The following is a 21006-nucleotide window of genomic DNA, read 5'->3' as shown; positions in this document are numbered from 1 at the left end:
CAGATTTCAGCGTTCCATTGCTGTCTATAAAACCGGCGTGGGGGCAGTGTCTGACCTCCTCTAACTTCACAAGGGAAGAGGAGAATCAAGAACAACAGCCCAAGGCTGATTCCTATAAGGCAGAGGACAGACACGCCTCCTCTCTCCGCCATCTTTACCAATTCTGACACCAACTGTCCCTCCCACGGCACTCTCTACTTCTCTGCTGAGTTCAATAATTCATCGCAATGGCCACACAGGACTCACAGACCATACTCATGATTATGGGGTTTATTAGGGAAGTAACAGGTTGCATTTCAGGTTCAGGATACAGTTCTTCCATCAGGACAGTCTCTTCCTAGCTGTGCTCACAGGCACACATCTCTGGTCCTCAGCCTCTGCCCTGCCCGGGCAAGTGTTACAAAGCTCTTTTAGCTCTGCCAGTAAGTGCCCAGAGGCACTCTACTCTGCCAGCAAGCCTCTTGCCCAAGGGTACTCAGCTCTCTCCCTCTGTGGGCCGGGAAGCCCACCACACCGTCTCCTACCATCATTCCTCTGCCACAGCTTCTTTCTCTCTCTCTCTCTCTGTCTCCTGGTTCAAGGAGCTTCTCAGCGCAGGGATCCAGGGTCCAAAGGACACGCTCTCCACTCCCGGCTGTTCTTCCTTAGTGGTGGTGGGATCCTCTCTCTCCTGCCTCTGGGATGGCTCACCTTAAGCCCAGAGGGGTGGCAAAACTGACCAACCCCTTTGGTGGGCCACAGTTACCCTACTGCACAGTCCTATCCAATCCCTTGGGTGTGAGTTAGAAGGCCATGCAAGAAAGGCCACACAGAAGTGATCCATCACACCACACTGTCAACAACACTATCTCACTCCTCCTCCCAACCCAACCATAAGTGAAACTGGTAAACACTTGCAGACTCTTTTTTCTTCATAATAAGACCTTCCCAAGGCTATGTCCATCCGGAGCCGCATCTCTAGGGTGCCCGTGGGCCTCTCAGAGGGCACCAAGGGTTCCGTCTGATGCTCGTCTCTCTGGGGAGGTGAGACTCAGAGGCCAGGGTCATCTGTGATGACTGTAATTGCCTTTGTCTCAGTCCCATTAGCACTAACTGTGAGGCCTGAAGTACACACAGAGGAAATTCAGTTCCAGGCAGGCACCAGGGACAGCCCCGACTGCCAGGTGAGGCAGGAGTCTTCTTTGTATTGATGATCAGGCCCAGGAGTTGGGGCCAGGGCGCAGTTGGGGACCAGCACAGATTTCCACCCAAATGACCTTGTCAGGCTTGCTGGGCACAGGAAGGATGACTTCTGGATGGAGTGCTCCAGTTTTCCAAATTATTTCTGGCTTTCTGGGTGAGGCAGAGGCCAGGGCAGAATGTTCAGAGCTGAAGAGCTGAAACCTGCCCCTGGGGGAGCCCAGGACTGGAGGGGTCTTCGTGTAGTTCCGTCCTGAAAAGAGCAAAAGCTCTCCATTCAGAGTCCACAGGTAGAGCTCTGAGCCACGGTTGGGCTGGGGAAGGCTGGCCCCCACACACGGACCCATGTGCACGCACATACATGCCTGAGCACACACGCACACACATAAACACAGATGCATGTGCACACGCAGATGTGTATGCGTGTGCTCAGAAAACACACGTGCACACAGATGTGCACACACGTACACATGTACACACATCCACACAGCTGTGCACGTGCACACTCACACCCCCACATGTGCACACGTACCCCCACAGGTATGCTCACACATACACATGTGCACACATGCACACACGTACATATAGATGTGCATGTGCACACTCAAACGTACACATGTTCACACATACACATGTTCACACATACACATGTTCACACATACACATGTACACACAAATGTGCGCATGCACACTCACAAACACATGTGCACACACGTGCACACACGCACACCGATGTGCATATACACCTACACATGTGCACACGTGTACACAGTGCACACAGATGTGCACGTGTAACTCACACACACTTGTGCACACATACACACACATGCACACAGATGTGCACACATACCAACACACATGTGCACGCATGCACACACAGACGTCTGCTTGAGGCAGCTCCCAGGAGGGCTGAGACTTCATCCTGCAAAAAGGACCCTCTTCTTTCCCCATGCCCTCCCCCTCTTTCTGTCCCTCAGCCCCAGCTCGCTTCCTGGAGGAGGAAGAGGTGGCGGGGGATGACCAAATCACTCAGAGGCTGCGTGAGACCCGAAGTGGTAGTGGGGGTGTTGCCCCCAGTTCCTGAGCGTCACCGAACCCACATCGCTCGGTTTCATGACCGTGTTCTCCCCTCGACCCCTCCCCGTTCCTGGCCAGCTGGTGGGGGCACTGTGAGCGGGGGACCTGGTCAGCTCCCCCAGACGGGCGTGTGTGGGCTCTAACGTGCTCTGGTCTGTTACAGACGAACTGTGCCCTATGGGCTGTCGAATTACTGGGGAACCTTCCGAGGCAGGCGGTCCGCGGATCCCTCCACAGGGAGCCCCCGGCCTCCAGCACAGACACACGTGCGCTGCGCCTGCGTGGAGAGAGGCGACAAGGCCTGCATGCACTTCTGTTCCGGAGCCCTGGCCGGCAGCAGGTACGTCACCCCCGCACCCCCAGGTTACTCCTCCTGGATGCTAATTGTTCCCAGGTGAGGCTGGTCGGGGCCTTCTGGAAGGAGGGGCTCACTGCCCCGTGCAGGTGCAGACTGGCTCGCCATGCCTGTCCTGACCTCGGGGGCCCTGTGAACATGGTCCTTAGCTCCAGGAGGTCGGGTAGTCACAGCGTCCCCTCTGCTGCCTCCCAGAGCAGAAGTGGCCATGGGCCCAGGGCTGCGTCTTGTCTCCAGATGTATTTCTTCTGTCCTGAGCTGCACTTGGAAAATATCTGAACAAGTTGTCTACATTTGAAAATTGAAGAACTCACCAAAAAACAAAAAAACAGATTTTTTAAAGTGTATTTTTAGCTTCTAATTAAAAAGCAGATGGGGCCATCTGGCCTCCCTGGGCCCATATTCCCTCCTGGCCGCTAGGCTGGCACGGAGTGCGGCCTCTCTGTTGAGTGGGGCGTGCAGTGTCCGCTCACCCTGTTTCTCGTTCATCTTCCCTGGTGGCCCCCACGGCCCCCGAGTTTGAGACGCTGTAGTCTGTAGTCACTGCTGGAGGCAGCTTGCGAGTCAGTGCTCAGTCGAATGAACACACACTACTGTGGCCCCAAAACCCAAACCAAACCAATTGCTGTCCAGTCAGCTCCGGCTTCCTGGCCACCCCATGTGCGTCAGAGTAGAACTGTGCTCCATAGGGTTTTCAATGGCTGATTTTTAGGAAGTTGACTGCCAGGCCTTTCTTCCGAGGCATCTCTGGGAGGACTCGAACCCCCAAGTTTTCAGTTAGCAGTTGAGCACAGTTTGCTTTTTGCGCCACAGGAACTCCGGGTGTGGCCCAGCTGGGTGACTGAAGTCAGTATTCACCTACCAGGTATTAACACCTACCAGGTATTCCTGTGAATGCTCCTCATGCCTCTTTACTTTGGGCCAAGACTCGTCTGCCCAGCCCTGCAGAGCTGCCATTTAGAAATCCCTTCTAGAGCTGGTGTGAGGGATGCCCTGCTAGTGGCTTCCCTGGCACATCCATACACAGACACACACACACACACACACACACACACAAGCAGAGGGTGTCCTGGCAGCAAAGCAAGTGACGAAGAAGAAGCTCAGAGGAGCCGGGAGTCCGGGTGTGCCGCCTGGAAAACCCAGTGCTAACGTACTTTCTGTTTTCCTTCCTGGCTCTTTAACGCCCGATGAACGACGGAGCAGTGGGTATGACGCCCACCCACCTGCCGGTGCTCCGCCCTTAGGCCCTGAGCCCGGGACACAGTCCTCAGGGGGACACTGATATGCTTGCTGGTGGGAAGAGGAGGTCTCTATTTGACACCCAAACCCAGGCACCCGGAAATGCAGGCTGACTCAGGAAAGCCAGCTCTCTCCCCACAGTACCCCCAGGCATGGGGAAGCCAGGCAGAGGCGGCCAGCGGCCGGCCACTGGAGGCCCACCTCCAAGGAGGCAAAGCTGCCTCCTGAGGTTTCCTTGGGGGAATGCTTGGGAGGCAGCATGTGGGTGGAGAAAGTGGCCGGTGGGAACCCCACAGCTTGCGGGGTGCTGCACCCAAAGGTGGCTGTCCTATTGGTTCATTATTCTAGGGGCAAGAGGGCTGAGGCTGCGGACAGACAAGCACTGTCATTCCTCTGCCCCCTGGCCAGCCCTCCCTGTGTTCTATGAGCCAACTCTTATGTCCCTTCCAACTCTGGATTTTCTGGCCTTGGACACCTTCGGGCTTCTCCACCCAGCCCCGTGATTCCCCTTGCCCCAGTAACAGCCTGTGGTCTTTGCAAAACCTTTCTTCCTTTTAACTGGGTCTGGACAGAGGTGAATTACAACCCTCAGCAGCAGGCTCCCCCAAGCACCCTAATTTGTTTTATTATTATTGTTTGTAACCTGCTCCTCTTTTCGTCTGAGAGATCCTGCGGGTCTCTTGCAGCCAAGTTGGGTGAATATGTCATTCCATCCATCAGAGACTGTTTTTAACAACTTGCCCGCACATCTGCAATGTGATGGTAATTTATGTTCATAACAATTGCCTGGAGGCGGCTTTCATTCCTGCAGGGACTTATCAAGAGAAGATTAGACCATGCTCGGTATACAGGAGACTTTTCAAATTGGTGGCAGATTGCTTCAAGTGGTCCGGAGAGGGACCTGCCAGCATCTGTAATAAAAACAGAGAGGACGAGGACGGAGGTGGACAAGGTGGCAGGGAGGGGTCCCCGGAGAGCATGAGTCAAACCCCAGTTACTCCTCCAAGCGCCTTTCTATTCTGTTTCCTCTTCCGCACCCCAAACCAAAACTCCTCTGGGGGAAGGAGGGACTTGATTAAAGCCATCCATCCATCCCGTCATGTATTCATTTGCTCATGCATTCATTCAGCACAGATTTGTTGAGCTCCTGTTATGTGCCAGGCATGGTTCACGAAGCCAGGAGCACAGCAGGGAACATGACAAGGTGTCTGCCTTCCTGGGGACAAAAACAGTAGGCAAACACATACAACAAACGGGGGGCATGCTGAGGAGAACAGGAAGGCAGAGTGGGGGCAGGAAGTGCCGGGGGGGCCGCACTTGTAGATGGGATGGGCAGGGGCCGGCTGGCCTAAAAAGTGACATGGGCATAAAGGCCTGAAGGACGTGAGGGGTGAGCCATGGGGAGTGAGGGGGAAGGGGTGCAGGCTGGGAAGGGCAAGTGCAAGGCCTGGCTTGAGAGTGTTCCAGGCATAGCAGAGCGCCTGACAGAAGAAGCCCTCAGTTGCTTTTGCTAGGAGGCCCTGGATGGTGCAAACAGTTGATGTGCTTGGGCTCGGCTGCGAATTGAAAGGTTGGTGGTTCGAGTCCACCCAGAGGCTCCTCGGAAGAAAGTCCTGATGATCTACTTCCGAAAAATCAGCCATTGAAAACCCTGTGGAATTGAAGGAGCTCTGGTGGCACAGTGGTTAAATGATCAGCTACTAACCGAAACGTCGGTGGTTCAAACCCACCAGCTGCTCCTCCGGAGGAAAGATGTGGGATCTGCTCTTATAAAGGTCGCAGCTTTGGAAACCCTGTGGAGCAGTTCCACTCTGTCACATGGGGTCACTGTGAGTCGGAATCCACTCAATGGCAACGGGTTTTGGTTTTTTTTTTGTTTGTTTAGCTCATTTCAAAGGAGCCTTGGTGGGGTAGTGGTTAAGCATTCAGCTGCTAACCGATATGTCGGCAGTTCGAACCCACCAGCTGCTCTGTGGAAGAGGTGGCAGTCTGCTTCCATAAAGATTACAACCTTAGAGATGCTGTGGGGCAGTTCTACTCTGTCCTGCAGGCTTGCTATGAGTTGGAATCGACTTGGCGGCAATGGGTTTGTTCTTTTACACCAAAAACACAATAAAATATTACATTAAAAAAAAAAAAAACCTGTGGAGCACAGTTCTCCTCTGACACACATGGGGTTGCCACGAGGCAAATGCAGTCAACGTGACAACCGGTTTGTTTTTGCTGTCATTAGGATGATTGTTCTGTTTCATGCCAGGAAGGTAAGACACGTGAGTGCAGGCATCCCACAGGGCTGAGACGGACACCATCCCACCATCTCCTAGGAAAGCTGGTCTTCCAGGTTTTATTATTCAGGTAAAGCTCTTGTATGAAGCTTTACTTGGAGACAAAAATATTTTCTTAAGCTATGGTGCCTGCTTTCCTGCAAGACTCGAGGTGGTAATTCCCAGGTTCTCGTCCTCCAAGGGGAGGCTTGTGGTGATCACACAGGCTCAGCCACACCTTCTGAGGTGGCTGGCAGCTCGGAAATTGCCAAGAAGCTCTGGTGATGAGACTCGGTGCAGAATGGGGGTGGGCTGGTGATGGGGCAGGAAGAAACGTCAGACTCACGGTCCCCTCTTGGAGTAAGCAAAGAGCTACTTGGTAACATGCCTCTTCTTTTGTGCCTTAGATCCACTGGTGTTGAGGACGGACAACGCAAGGAGGCTCCAAGCACCGCTGTCAGTGCTTACCCTGCTTCCCACGCTCTGCCCGCCTCCTAGTCTCACTCTCCCAGGACCCCTTCAGAGAACGAGGCCGCAGCGTCCTGTCCCGGGGAGGCTTCAGCCCGTGGACATAGAGGAGTCAAATTTCCACCTTTTTGAGCAAAAGGAATGAATTGTGTTGGGGGAGAAAACCCACCCAAGGGACCCTACTTAAAAACACAGCCCTGCCCCAAGAATGGCCAAATCCAATGAGCCCGGCCTCCCTAATGGGTAAACCGATCCCAGATGTGCCCTGGAACTCGACACCGTGCCTCTGGTTTCACAGAGGAAATTGTTTTGGGAGAGGGACGGCAAGTTGGAAAGCCACTTACTGGCTTTTGACATGAATTCTCTTGGAGAATAAGTGGGCTCCCAGGTGACTCTTGGCAAATGTGAACACGTGTCTGTCTTATAATAGAGGCGAAGGCCTGGTGGTCGGACCCGGCCGACATTCGTGCATTTATGTCCCAAAACTGAGGAGGCTGGCGTGGCGCGTGGGTCACTAGGGCCGGGGGGCAGCCACGTTAGACACGGATGGTAGCTGTACAGGAGTTTATGAGTTTGAAGCTTATAGGATTTAGACAGAAATTTACAGCTGTGCGAGGTACCCACTGAAAGAATGCATCTCAAAAAAATAAAAGAGGAGAAGGAAGAAGAAACATTGATAGTTATGACATGGAAAGGAGACAGTCACTATCTGCTGGTTTTGACTCCGGGGCCTGCACCCAGCAGCCTGTTCTCGCCCACTTGATGACTTCGTGTGTCCTGGGTAGCCCCCTAGGCCCCCAGGCCGGCACTCAGTCGAGTTCCAGGCCTTGTTTGAAGAAAGCCTCTGTAAAGATAGCCCCCCTCCCTCCACGCAGAGCTATTAGGCTGAATATTTTGCTTTCATGAATTAATGTGGATCTTTGGGGAGTGGCTTCAAAATAAGCCACGAACACAAACTCTTTGTAAATTATGTAAATTCCTATTTATCTATGTAATTGGCAACAACGAGGAATGGTAGCTTCTGACAGGTGGCAATCTCTTTCAGCTGCACCCCGACCGTCATGCTTGTCCTGCTTCAAGGGTCTGACATTGGGTCTGTGACCTGTAAGTCCATCTACTGGGGGGAAGACCCTCTCCTCCCTACCTGGCGGGAGGGCGCTGAGAACATTGGAGGAGAAGTTTAAGATAGTGGACCACCACATGCGAAATTCTGGATGCACACTTCCTAAGTTATTACAGGTATCCAAGCGAATATCCAGCCCGAGGAAATGGAAGGGCCTGATCTGCTGGTGGGGTTTTGTACAGTTTAGAGAAGCGATTATTTATTGCAAAAGCTATTCTCAACCTCAACTTGTTTATGTGGATCTTTTAAAAGTAAAATCGTTGTGTGTATATATATATATATACATATATATGTATTTTTTAAAATTCTGTCCTGAATCCAAACTCTTTTTCCTTAAAGCTTGAGTTCCATTTTTAAAATGCATATGCACTGTTTGGCTGTATGCAAAGTTGATATCTTGGAGAGAAATTCATTCATCATGCTAACACTCAGAAAACACTGTCAATTGCGTAATAAAAAAATCTAAAAGTTTGCTCTGATTTGTGGCTTTTTCCTTGCTGCCGGTGTATGCACGGCTGCACATCGACTCTCCATGGACCTCATGAGAGGGTTTCAGTTCAGGAGGTAGAATCCAGCTAAAGATGATTACGGAGCAAGATAAGGGGCTTGAATATTGAGGAAGGCCAGGGGATTGGGGACCATCCCCAGGAGATCCAACGAAAATTTGGGGAGAGAGTTGGCTCTGTCTCCCGACACAGTATCCTGGTCACCTTTATAGGGTTGCGAAAGGTGCTCTGCCAGCCCCCTAGGCGACCAGTTTTGGGGCAGCATTCCCGGGAGACAGCTGTCATTCCCAGCAGTTGACAGTGCCCTTCATCAACCTTTCATGTGTTTTCTGCACGGAAGCTGGGTAGAAACAGATCCCTCTTAAGCCCTAGTGGTAGACGTGAACCCATGTTTTGTTGGATTTTCTCTTTTCTTTCAATGACAGTTTTTGAATGTAGACACTGAGAAGCATCATGATTTCTTTATTTCCCTTAATTTATATTGTGGGTCAATCTATGTAGCAAAACATTTTAAACATTATTTATGTGCACAATTCAGTGGCATTAATTACCTTCACCAAGTGCAAAAATCACCACTATTCATTTCCAAATGTTTTCCTCACCCTTAACAAAAACCCTGTGCCCCTTAAGCAATACCCCCGCTTCCCCCAATTACAACATGTTTAAAGCTTCAAGACTTATAAGGCATCAGTGGGATCAGGAGTGTCAGGAAGGAGTTGGGTTTTCTTTCTTCCTTCCCTCCCTCTCTCCCTTCCTTCTTTTCTTCTTTCCTTTCTCCCTTCTTCCCTTCCTCCCTCCCTCCTTCCCTTCCTTCCTTCCTTCTAAGAGAATCAAGAATTGGAGACTATCAGAGGCAGGGGATTGAACGAAGAGAGAAAACCGGCTAAAGAGCCAAGAGAAATCCAATATTCAGAGTAGGTTTGATCACTGTCTAATCTGAGAAAGCCTAAGAGCCTCTTGATTTAATGAAACTCATTTTAAGAAATTGTGACTTTGATGAGTTGCTAGAGTTGGGTACTAATGTATTCCGCAGAACATGAGGCAGCAAACTGAAGTCACTGCCTGTGTTCACTTGGGGCGCTAACAGAGGCCTGGATCACGTCGCCCCTTGAGAGCCTGCAGATACCCAGAGAAAAGGAGAAGGAAAGCTGAGGAGTTCCTAGGAGCTGTGAGCACGCCTGGGAGCCCCAACATGGCGGATGTTCCTGGGATCTGGTGGGTGAGGAAGGGAGGGGGAACCATGCAACTGGGAGCAGGACTGGCTACAGAGTATGAGGAGCCCCTGATTCAAAAATTCAGAATTTCAAGATGGTGGCAGCAGAGCATTAAACCAAGCACGGGGCCCTTCTAAGCACGGGACCCTGTGTTACTGCCCAGGTCCCATGAGTGAAGCTGACCCTGGTTGGGAGCCTGCAAAGTGTTACAGGTTCAAGGAGCACAGAGTGGGCTGAGTGAATCTGGAGACCCGGACATGCCACCAACCAGCTGAGCGAGATGGGCCCTAACCCCTCTCGTCCTTTATAAAATGGGTGTGAAAATACCGACCCTGCCCACCTCCTAGCTTTATAAGGAGATCAAGTCAAATGAAACAATCTATGTGGAAAGCCTCAGGTTCACACAGGTATAAGATACAGTCTTCAAGGTGCCCAGTTTGCCCTGAGCTAGTCACCATCTCATTTTTCTACTGAGAGTTTCCCACAGAAGCACATCTTTGAATTTCGAATTCACCTTAAAGTAATAGAATCTGATGTATAGAAATAGTCAGGATAGTCAACTTTTTCTTTTTCCCACTGGAAGACATGTATTCTCTAAATCCCCAGACTCTTACAGGTGAAATTCTTAAGTATCTCAAGATGTTAAGAAAATTGAGCTACCTATTATTCAGACCATTATAAATCCATTTGAGCCCTTCCATCATTGAATGAGTGATTTCTTCTTTCTTTGATGGCAGCAATGCTCAGAATTGTTGAGATCTGGGTCGTGTTTTGCGAAAGGAAACTAAGAGTTAGCGTATCTGTCAGGGACCAGAATGAATGAACACAAACGTCCCTCAGCCAATTGTTCCTCATTAATCCTTCCAGAGTTCCAGAACCATGTTCTGGGTAAGTGGCAAATGGTGAGGTGATAAACGGAAGAGGAAGAAGTGTGAGGAATGCAAGCAAGACAGAAGAATCCTGAGGGGTAGGGGAGGTCTCCAATGAACAAGAACTTGCTGCTTCCTTCTCTCCTTCCTTTCTTCCCCTTCTCTCCCTTCTCTTCCCCCTTCTCCCTCTTTGCCTTTACTTGAATGAGTCTCCATCATGAGGTTCCCTTAAACAGACTCCTATTTATCTGTGTGATTGGCCACAACCACCAGGATTAAATCTGGCTTCCAGTGTTGATTCAATAATCAACACTGTGTGCAAGTGGAGGTGGTGTCATGTCACCTGTAGGATTCTCACACATTTCCACGGGCTTCCTTTCAGCTTATCTCATGCAGGGTGTTTACATCAAAGGGTCTCTGCCTCATTCTCCACTTTGAATCATACAGCAAATGTCCCCTTTGACTATCCTGGTTCTGGGTGTATACCAGCCTTAGAAAGGCAGTGAGGTAGAAGAAAAAAATTCATCTGGACACAAAGAAACACCTAGCACAATGACCTGCAAATAAAAGGCACTCAATAGATGCGTTCTTATTCAATACATAATGAGGTGAACTTGAGCTATATCCAGAGGAAGGATGTTGGCCCAGGCTGGGATTGGGGGATACTTCCTGGACGGGATAAGTGAGGGTAAGCCAAGCCAAACAATGTGGGAAGGGTGTCCCAGGAGATGGGAAGAGCCTGAGCAAAGACATGGAGGGCAACACAGCAGAACCCAATGCCCAGAGATTGCCACAAAACTTAGGATAAGCATGGCTTCAGATGTGAGGCAGGGTGTGGTGTGAAGAGGGGAAATACGGACTGAAAATAAAACAATGAGAAATACATGACCACATTCATAACCCAAGGAACAAAGCAAATGCTGTGACCCTTGAACCATCTCTGCATGCCTGAAACGAGAAGGGTTGAAACACGCTCACTGTTTGAAACAGACGAGAATCAAAGAGTGGTCTGACTTGTCTATGTTGAGATAGGTTTTTCGTTTTGTTATTTTCAGACATACGCCTCGACTATGCCTCCCATCTCTCAGAAAAAAGGAGTCGCTGTCTGTTTGAGCCCTTACCAAGTCTCTCATCAGGGTCAGGAGCCTGAACTTTTTCATGTCATCATGGGTTGGGTCTGACACACAGAGTAGACATTTATCAAATGTATGTTGACTGAATAAATACACATGGAAATGTTTGAGTGCTATAGAGCAGGAATCAGCAAGTTTTTTTCTGCAAAGTGCCAGTCTGTAAATATTTCTGGTTTTGTGGGCCATAAAGTCTCTGTCACAACCACTTAACTCTGCTGTTGTGATGCAAAAGCTACCATATGCAATATGTACATAAATAAGCGTGGCTGTGTTCCAATACAACTTTATTTACGAAAAACAGTTGACAGGCTGAATTTGCCCAGTGGATTTTGTTTTCCAACCCCTACTGTACACAATTCCATGGATAGTAAATTTTCTATGTCTTTGTTGAGCTGAAAATATCTTTATTTTGCAATTTGTAAATGATAGTTTTGCTGGGAATAAAATTACAAGTTGACATCTATATTCCCTCAGTTCTTTAAGGATAGTATTTCATTGTCTTCTGATATCAGTTATTGCTGGTTAGAAGTCTTTTCCAAGACCAATTGTTCCTCCTTTCTAGGTAATTTGCTTTTTCTATCTGGTGGCTTTAGATTTTTTTTTCTTTCTCGATGTTGTACAGTTGCAGCAGGAAGTGTCTAGGCAGAGATACTGTTTTTTCAATTTATAACATTTGGTATTAGGCATGACTTTTCAATTTGAGGATTTTTTTTTTTTTATTTCTAGAAAACTTTTAGCTCTCTCTCCCTGCATTGCTCCCTTGCCATCCTCTGGCCTCTCTGGAGTATCTATAGGTGAAACCCATATAAAGCACCTATTTTCTCTGTTTCTTCCTTACCTGGGTATTGTATATTTTTCTTTTATTCTTAAGTTGAGTCTGAGTTTAGTATTTGAAATCCAGGGGTATCATTAGGAGACTATTTTAGGTTATCCAGAGAGCAAGTTTTCCCATAAAGCTTTGTTCCTGACTGCCAGTCCGTCTGCAGACATTTCCAGGAGCTTTCCCTGTGCAAGGCACTATGCGAGGAGTTCAAAACTCACACTAATAAGTTCTTCTATTTAATCAAAGATTGCTCTGTCTGTGCCATCTTCTTAAACTCTCACTATACTTCCTGATGTAGATACTATTATTGTTTTCATTTTATAGATTATCAAGAAAACTGAGACCCAGGGAGGCTCCTATAATTTACCAAAGAGAATCCAGTATTCCAACCTTTACTGATGCGTGTCCAAGAGTAAGAGAGAGCTTTGTCTCCAGTTTCTCCTGTACAACTCCTGGGATCTATTGTGATTGGGACAACCTGGGCCTCATGTCCATCCCTGAATCAATTGCTGGGCTAGAAGGTTATGAAGGATGAGTTGACCTGGACTCTGAGACCTGCTTGGTCTTTGGAGCCAAAGGAAGTGTGGATGCTTTTCCCAGAAGAAGGCAACATGGATGGTGGACTGTAAAAAACACAAGGGCTCATAACAGGTGCCTAGTAATCCAAGGGCCTTGATTAAGACATCAGGTCTGTCTTGCGTTAAATTAAGTGAATTAAGTGCTTCTTCTGAGAGAAACCATGGTATTCAACAATTTCCAGCCTGCAATATGAAATGCAACTTGACAGGCTCTTCCGATGCCTCTCTCCAGACACATGTCTTTCCAGCATCTCTCACTCAAGAAGAACCAGTGACATCTTCCTTTATTTCTCTCTGTGTCCAGTGGTACAAGAAACAGTCTATCCTTAAAAGTAGGGGAATGAGATCATTCAAAGGGAAAAATCTGAATTCTGTTTTTGAGTGTGTTGGAGACTGCCTCCCAAATCACAATGCAACTACAAGTCTAAGGCCAGTGAGTGTGTGCATTGTGTGATTACAGGAATGCCCAGGAAATCATTGTGTACAAACTATCACTATGCCAGTCATACCCGGGTCAGAGTATCTGGAGTTTCAGAGTTGAACCTTAACTATCTTAAGTATTCACTCAGTTGCTTGGATCAAAAACTAGAGGAAGCATTCTCCTAGTAAGTAATTGATTAACCTTGCAATTATAGTGACCTTATAGGACAGAGTAGAATTGCCCTATAGGGTTTCCTGGTAGATTCAAACTGCTGACCTTTTGGTTAACAGCTGAGCTCTTAACCATTGTGCAACCAGGGCTCCAATTATAGGCAAAGGTGAGAAATAAGAAACAAATCAGTGTACATTAGAATTGCTATGGAAGCTTCTTTAGTTATTTGATAACAAAGGTACTTCCTACTGACTCAGGCAATTGAACGTGACCCCAGCTTAAAACGGGAATGGGATGAGTTCTAAGGGTTTTTCGTTTTCTCCTGGCTCTGTAAACCTGAAGTCAGTAATTAAAAAAAAAAACTTACGAACCTACTATTTACCAGACACTCTTAAGATAAAAGTAGGTGTAACCCTTAATGTGGTTATGAGGCCTTATACATCTGGCTCATCTCTACAACCTCGTCTTGCCTCACAGTTCCTGATGCTTTAGCCACACAGGCCTCCTTTCAGCTTCTTCAATTTCTGTCCACCTAGTGACCTTCGCTTAGACTGTGTTTTCTGCCTAGAATGTTCCTCTCCCCCTCCTTCCCCACTCTACCTGGCCAGCACCTACTCCATCCCGACCCAGTCTAGGTCAAATCCCCTGTTACTTTCTGCTTTTGATAGTACGTATCACAGCAATGATTATATACCAGGGATGCATATAAAGCCGTCACCCATGTGGTCCAGTCTCAGGGCAGGGTCACAATTAAGGAGACACAATTCAGTAGCCAAAGTAACTTGAGTTCTTGATTGAATTTCCCATACGCTGTAAAGGGAGATACATAGATTAAAACCCTTCTTCACATTTTCCTCTTTTATCTCTTGTCCTCTTCCCTCACACCTACAGCTCTTCACTTCTCTCTCAACTCCACCTCTTAAGAGCAGGAGTCGAAAAATCACATTGCAAAGAGAGTGGATATAGAAAGGGATGGAGAATGATAGTTATATTTGTGTAATTTATCACAGCTTAATAGCAAATCTATCATTTATGTTTCACATTTCAAGAACATTTTTAGCCCTAGCAAGACACATTTCTTCACTATACCCAAATTCTGCCTCTGTCCCATACAACATAATCCATGTCGCTCTGACCTCCTGTCAAGTGATGAAGATGTGACGTGCTCACTTCTAAATTGTTTTTCCCAGCATTGAGCTGTGTGGGACGGATGGGCACATGCTGCCCCTGGTGATGGCCAATGGAGAGGAGCTGGTGCTCGGGGTCCATGTCTCTGCTGGTTACAGGCTGTGTGACTCTGAGCTCTGTAAACTAGGGATGGTAGCCCCACTTCCCTCAAAGGGCCATTGTGAGGGTTCCATGAGACCATGCAAGGCAAATGCTTGGCATGGTGCTAGACATCCTGGATGCGCTCAGTCAATGCTAGCCACTATTATTGTTTTTGATGGTCGTCCAGAGCCTAGCACCAAGTCTGTGCTCAGGGATGTTTGTTGAATGAACTAATTAATAATTTGAGACCAGCTTTTCTGAGAGCAAAGAAATTGAGGTCATACGAGGAAACGAAGGCAAGGAGATTTGGCCAGCTTCTTGGGTGTCTTTAGGAATAATATTGCTCCCTAATCTGCTGTCTCATGCTCCAAAGTGTGGGTTGTTATATAGCGAACAGGTGAATAACCCAAGACAGAGAAGGAGGACAAGAGAGCTTTTTCTCAGATGAACTTATAAATGCTTTCTCTCTCTGTTAGATTAGCAAAACCGTGATGACAGCGGAGGGTGATGGAATATTATTGGAGAAGTTCCAAGCTGATTTTGAACTGGGCTTGGAGGAGGTGCTTGGTGGAAGCCCTTCTTCTGATGGACAGTCGTTGCTGGAAGACAGATGGGCCATAATTGCTGAAGGAGGCAGGGGGCATGGTGGGAGAGGACTAAACTGTCTCAGGGGAGGAAGGGCCTGTGAAGGGATCCTCCAAGGGCCCTGGTAACATTTGAAATGGGGCACACAGCCTCAAGCGGAAGCTTCTGGGTATGGGAAATCCTGAACCCAGATGGTGGGAAAATCCTCAGAAACTTTAGGATTTGGGTCTCTGCAGCTGGGCAGCAGCTGTGGGCCTGCAATTGGAGCCCACCACAGGTGGCACCACCTGCTCTGGTTTCCAAATTCTTCCTGATCCTCGTCACGGAGGCCCTGTCATTTCTTATCCCAATGTTGTGGGGAGTGTGGAGGAAGGGTGGAAAGAGACCATTTGTTGAAAGAACTTAGTGAGATGGGTGTTGGGCCTGGAAGCCATCCAGAGGTGCAGGGTTAATTACCAAAAAGGCCTGGAACAGCAGGTTCTCAGTTGTTTCCAGTGATGCCTCAATTAAATCAGCCCTGACGTCACGTTTTCTGCACCTGCAGTGTTGTGTGGTCAACGCTGGGTAATGCGGGCTCCATAAATTTAGAACTTATAATTGTTCTGACAAGGCATGGGTTGGATCTCCTTTTTGAATTATCTGTGAAAAAGCAAATTAAGAGCATACTCCTGATTGCATGGGACATGCCTAACCTACTTACGGGAACACACTCTTGTGGTGCCTTTTCAGAACAGCTGTTAGCCCATAATAAATTAATAGGGTAATTACCAATGATTTGCTTCCAGGTCTACCAGAATTCTGGTGGGCACCATTCTCTTAGTTAGTATTGTGCTCGAAGTCACACTAAGGCATGCGCGGTAGCACTTAACTTCTTACAAACGTTTCCTTTCTGACCTACACTGGATACTTCTTCACCTGCCATGAGGCCAAGTAGGAGTCAAGGGCTCATGTCTGGAGTCAAGAAGCATGGGTTCCTGTCCCAGCTCTGCCATTTGCTAGCCTGGTACGTTCCTTAATCTCTTGGGGCCTCTATTTCTCCACCTGTAAAATGGGGAACATAGTAGCACCTAAGGCCTCCTGTCGGAGCCATGGTGGCACAGCGGTTAAGAGCTTGGTTGCTAACCAAAAGGTCGGCAGTATGAATCCACCAGTCACTCCTTGGAAACCCTATGAAACAGTTCTACTCTGTCCTATAGGGTCGTTATGAGTTGGAATCGACTCAATAGCAACGAGTTTGGTTTTGGTTTAAGGCCTCCTGTCAGCACCAACTTGCCAGACATGAGAGTGGGTCCCATTGGAAGTAGATCCTCCAGCCCCAGTCAAGCCTTTGGATGACTGTAGCCCTTACTTACATATTTTTTAAATGATTTTATTTTTGTTTTATTGTTAAAAATATACAGAGCAGAATATACACCAATTCGACAATTTCTACATGACAATTCAGTGACATTGATTACATTCTTCAAGTTGTGCAACTATTCTCACCCTCCTTTTCCAAATTGTTCCTCCATCATTAACATAAACTGGATGCCCCCTAAGCTTTCTAGCCAACCTTTTGAGTTGCTATTGTCAATTTGATCCCATATAAATGATTCTTTAAAAAAGCACAATGCTCAAGGCAGACTTTTTTTTACTAATTAAGTTAAGCTACTGTTTGGTTTAAAGAAGACTTTAGGGGATATTTTTGGCTGAAGGTTTAAGGTTTGAAGATCATCTCAGGGTAATTGTTTCAGGGGTTCATCCAGCCCCCATGGCTCCAGAAAGTCTGGATTCGATGAGAATTTGAAATTCTGTTCTATATTTTTTCCCTTTTGTTCAGGATTCTTCCACAGAATATTTAATCAAAATGTTCAGTAAGAGTAGCTGGGCACCATTCAGTTCTTCTAGTCTCATGGCAAAGGAGGCAGTAGTTAATGGAGGCAATTAGCCACACATTCCATTTGATCCTCTTATTCCTTACTCTCCTTCTTCCTCTCTTGCTCCTGGTCTACATCTTAAGTGCAACCTCATGAAAGACCCCCAAGCCAGAATTAACCATCTAGGCCCCTCCCAAATTCCTGACCTACAGAAACTATGGGAGACAATAAATGTTTATTGTTTTAAGTAAAATCCTACTACTACTAATAGTACTGACATATACGGTTATTCTGAGGATAAAATGAGTCCGTGCAGATAAAGTGATTAGTACAGTTTTAGAATACACGAAGTGCTTGTAGATGGTACTTTGGGAAGGTTTGTGTTGTGTGAAAAGGAAAGAGCAAATAAAATATACATGCTCAGAAAGGAGAACTGAGATAAGGTTGCCAGATTTAGCAAAAACAAATGAACTAACAAAAAAAATCCTGACAGGACACCCAGTTAAATTTGAACTTCAGATAAATAATAAATAAAATTTTAGTATAAGTATGTTCCATGCAAAATTTGGGACACACTTAACGCTGAAAAATTATTCATTGTTTATCTGAAGTTCAAATTTAACAGTATCCTATATTTTATCTGGCAACTCTAGATTGAGGGGATGTAGTTCCTCATAATCCAACAGAATGGAATCCCTGGGTGGTGCAAATGGTTAAGTACTTGACTACTAGCCAAAGGTTGGTGGTTTGAACCCATCCAGAGATACCTCGAAGACAGGCCTGGAGATCTGCTTCCCAAAGGTCACAGCCTTGAAAACCCTATGGAGCAGTTCTATTCTGCACATGTGGGGTCACCATGAGTTTGTATCTACTCTACAGCAACTAGCAACAACAATAATCCAACAGATGCCTGTTAGTGGAGTAGTTTATCCTTTTATTCCCTAATTTAAAAAATAGCAATTTTTTAACCTTTTTTTGTTGTACTTTAGATGAAGGTTTACAGAACAAACTAGCTTCTCATTAAACAGTACACGTATTGTTTTACAACACTGTTTAAAAACCCCATGACATGTCAACACTCTCCTTTCTAGACATTGAGTTCTCTATTACCAGCTTTCCTGTCCCCTCCTGTCTTCTAGTCCTTGCCCCTGAGCTGGTATGACCCTTTAGTCTTGTTTTGTTTTATGATTCTGTCTAATCTTTGGCTGACGGGTGAACTTCAGGAGTGATTTTATTACTGAGCTAAAAGGGTGTCCAGGGGCCATACTCTCAGGGTTTCTCCAGTCTCTGTCAGGCCATTAAGTCTGTTTTTTTTGTGTGTTTTAGAATTTTGTTCTACACGTTTTTCCAGCTCCTTCCAGGACCCCCTACTGTGATCTCTGTCAGAGCAGTCAGTGGTGGTAGCCAGGCACCATCTAGTTGTACTGGACTTAGTCTGGTGGAGGCGGTGGTGGTTGTGGTCCATTCGCCCTTTGGACTAATCTTTCCCTTGTATGTTTAGTTCTCTTCATTCTTCCTTGCTCTCAAAGGGGTGAGACCAGTGGAGTATCTTAGATGGCTGCTCACACTTTTAAGACCCCAGACGCTACTCACCAAAGTAGAATGTAGAACATTTTCTTTATAAACTATGTTATGCCAATTAAGCTAGATGTTCCCTGAGACCATGGTCCCCACAGCCTTCAGCCCAGCAATTTGGTCCCTCAGGGAGTTTGGATGTGCCTACGGAGCTTCCATGACCTTGCCTTGTACAGGTTGTACTGTCTTTCCCCATACTGTGTACTGTCTTACCTTTCACCAAAGTTACCACTTATCTATTGTCCAAAAAATAGCAATTCTTGACTATTAAACCTTTCTTTGCTAAATATCAGACCTGGCAACAATACAGAGGAAACGTCATTTTTGTAGCATATTAGTGGAAGTGTAAGTCAAAATGATTGTTACGTAAACAGTTTGTCAAAATGATTGAAGAACTTGAAAATGTCCATACCCAAGCTTTGACTTTGAAGATGTTCATCACAGTGTTACTTAAAATAGCAAAAAACCTAAAAAAAAACAAAAAACTATTGCTTAAATAGTACTAATAATTTGACATTTTTTCCGAAGTTTTCCAGTAAGAAGTGAGACATCCTTGGATGGCTGTCAATAAAGGGTTAGCGTGACAAAAAATAAACAAAGATGCAGCCCTTTCCTGCACCCAGCCCACTATGACCTGCGCTGGAATGGCTATCTTCGAAGGGACTCTTCCCATGCAGAGGGAATCTTTGTTTCTCTGAGTTGGCCTTTTCTCTGCAGTTCATTGACCCTAACTCCATGAAAGTGTGTCTAAGGCTCACAGAACCTGACATCAGAGTGTTAGACCCAAGTCTTTGGAAGCACAATGGATTCATACACCATTTCTCTTTTGCATACCTTCTCAGGGATACCATTTTTGCCGAAAGTAAAATATACCTGACAGAGTTTCAGATGAGGGCCCAAGAATGCTTAGGGAGGTGGGGCCAAGACGGTGGAGTAGTCAGATGCTTCCGGTGGACCCCCTTACAACAAAGACTGAAAAAATAAGTGATTCAATTATATATAGCAATCTGGGAGCCCTGAACATCAAAGGCAGAGTTGAGGAACCAGGCTGAGTGGCGGATGGATGGAGAGATGGTTCAGAAGCAGTGAGGAGTTGCCTGACCTGACCTGGCGAGAGCCTGAGCCCTTCAGGCCTGATAAGCTCAGGGATGAGTGGTAAGGCAGGCAAGCTGCGGTGCTCAGGTGGCACATTTTATGCACCAGGAGAGACCCAGCACCAGAGAGTCTACTTGGCCACTGAGAACCAGTAAGAAGCAACCCTCATCGGTGAAAGATAAGTACTTGTGTACAGCTTACTGCACAGATCAAAAACACCCTTGTTAGGGAAAAAACTGTCTCCCATTTAACTCCCTGCTCCCTGCTCTGCGCTGGGTCCTGGACTGACTTCAGCAAATGCCGAGTCCCCTGGGCCAGAAGTAAGATCTGTCACATGCCCAGAGCCATTCTCCCTGCCTTGGAGAGTGAACAAATTAACAAACAGAGGAAAAAATAAATTACTGGCTCCCCTGAGCCAGTAACCCAGGGTAGGCACAGCTCCTTTGCCTAGGCACAGGCATAAGGGATCCACGGACTTTTGAGTGCCTTTCCCCTTGCATAGACTTGTGTGGGCTCATCGCAACAGCGTAGGCCCTCTTTACTACAATACAACAAGGTATATACCAGAAGTCTAACTTCAACTGTTTCAGCTGTGAAGTGGCAGGTTCTTGACATTTGACACTGCTCTGCCCATTAAGCAGGGTCTTCACCTAACCATATCAGAGGTCTGAGGACTGGTGGCTCCACCCACACTACCTAGCCACCTGCGATAGGGGCCCATGAATAAGAGGTTCCCCCAGTCCTCACAGCCAACAGAATTAGGTGCTCATAGTCCATCTCCAAAACCCACCCACCTACATGCTGTAGGGAACAAGGACACGCCTTCCTCCTGGACACTTGGGGGGGCCGTCAGTCCCCTGCCTTGCTCAGAGTGTATAACCCTGCTGCAGCCAGATGCCTGTGCCTACACCAATCACCCGTGCTTGTCTAGGACAGTAAATGAGAGCCTACACCACACACTTGGTGGCTATCTACCTGGGCACCTGAGCTGAATCCATACAGGAGGAGGGGGCAGACTCCTGAGCTCACTAGTAACAGATCTAACCACCTGGTGACAGGACATTAGAGCTTCAAAGGTGCCGATAATCAAACTAGCTCATATGAGCAGCCTATTTGGGCATATTAAAATAAAACAAAAAGCTAGGACACAGTAAGCAAACATAAAATAAATAAATATAATAACTTATTGATGGCTGGGAGCCAACA

The 21006-nt window shown here is 47.1% G+C and overlaps 1 protein-coding gene across 1 annotated transcript in view; it reads left to right on the top strand.

The window, feature by feature from the left end:
- Window positions 1–21006, top strand: part of EDN3 (endothelin 3) — a 48379-nt gene that overhangs the window by 17976 nt on the left and 9397 nt on the right. Inside the window, exons 3-4 of the mRNA XM_004370528.1 lie at window positions 2420–2650; window positions 14611–14740. Coding sequence (XP_004370585.1) covers window positions 2420–2650; window positions 14611–14740 — 361 coding nt within the window. The remainder of the gene's footprint in view (window positions 1–2419; window positions 2651–14610; window positions 14741–21006) is intronic.

The sequence above is a fragment of the Trichechus manatus genome, unplaced genomic scaffold (genome assembly GCF_000243295.1).
Source record: "Trichechus manatus latirostris isolate Lorelei unplaced genomic scaffold, TriManLat1.0 scaffold00008, whole genome shotgun sequence".
In the NCBI taxonomy this organism is placed as follows: Eukaryota; Metazoa; Chordata; class Mammalia; order Sirenia; family Trichechidae; genus Trichechus; species Trichechus manatus.
The sequence above is the reverse complement of the archived record's forward strand: the minus strand, read 5'-3'. Positions and strand labels throughout refer to the sequence as shown.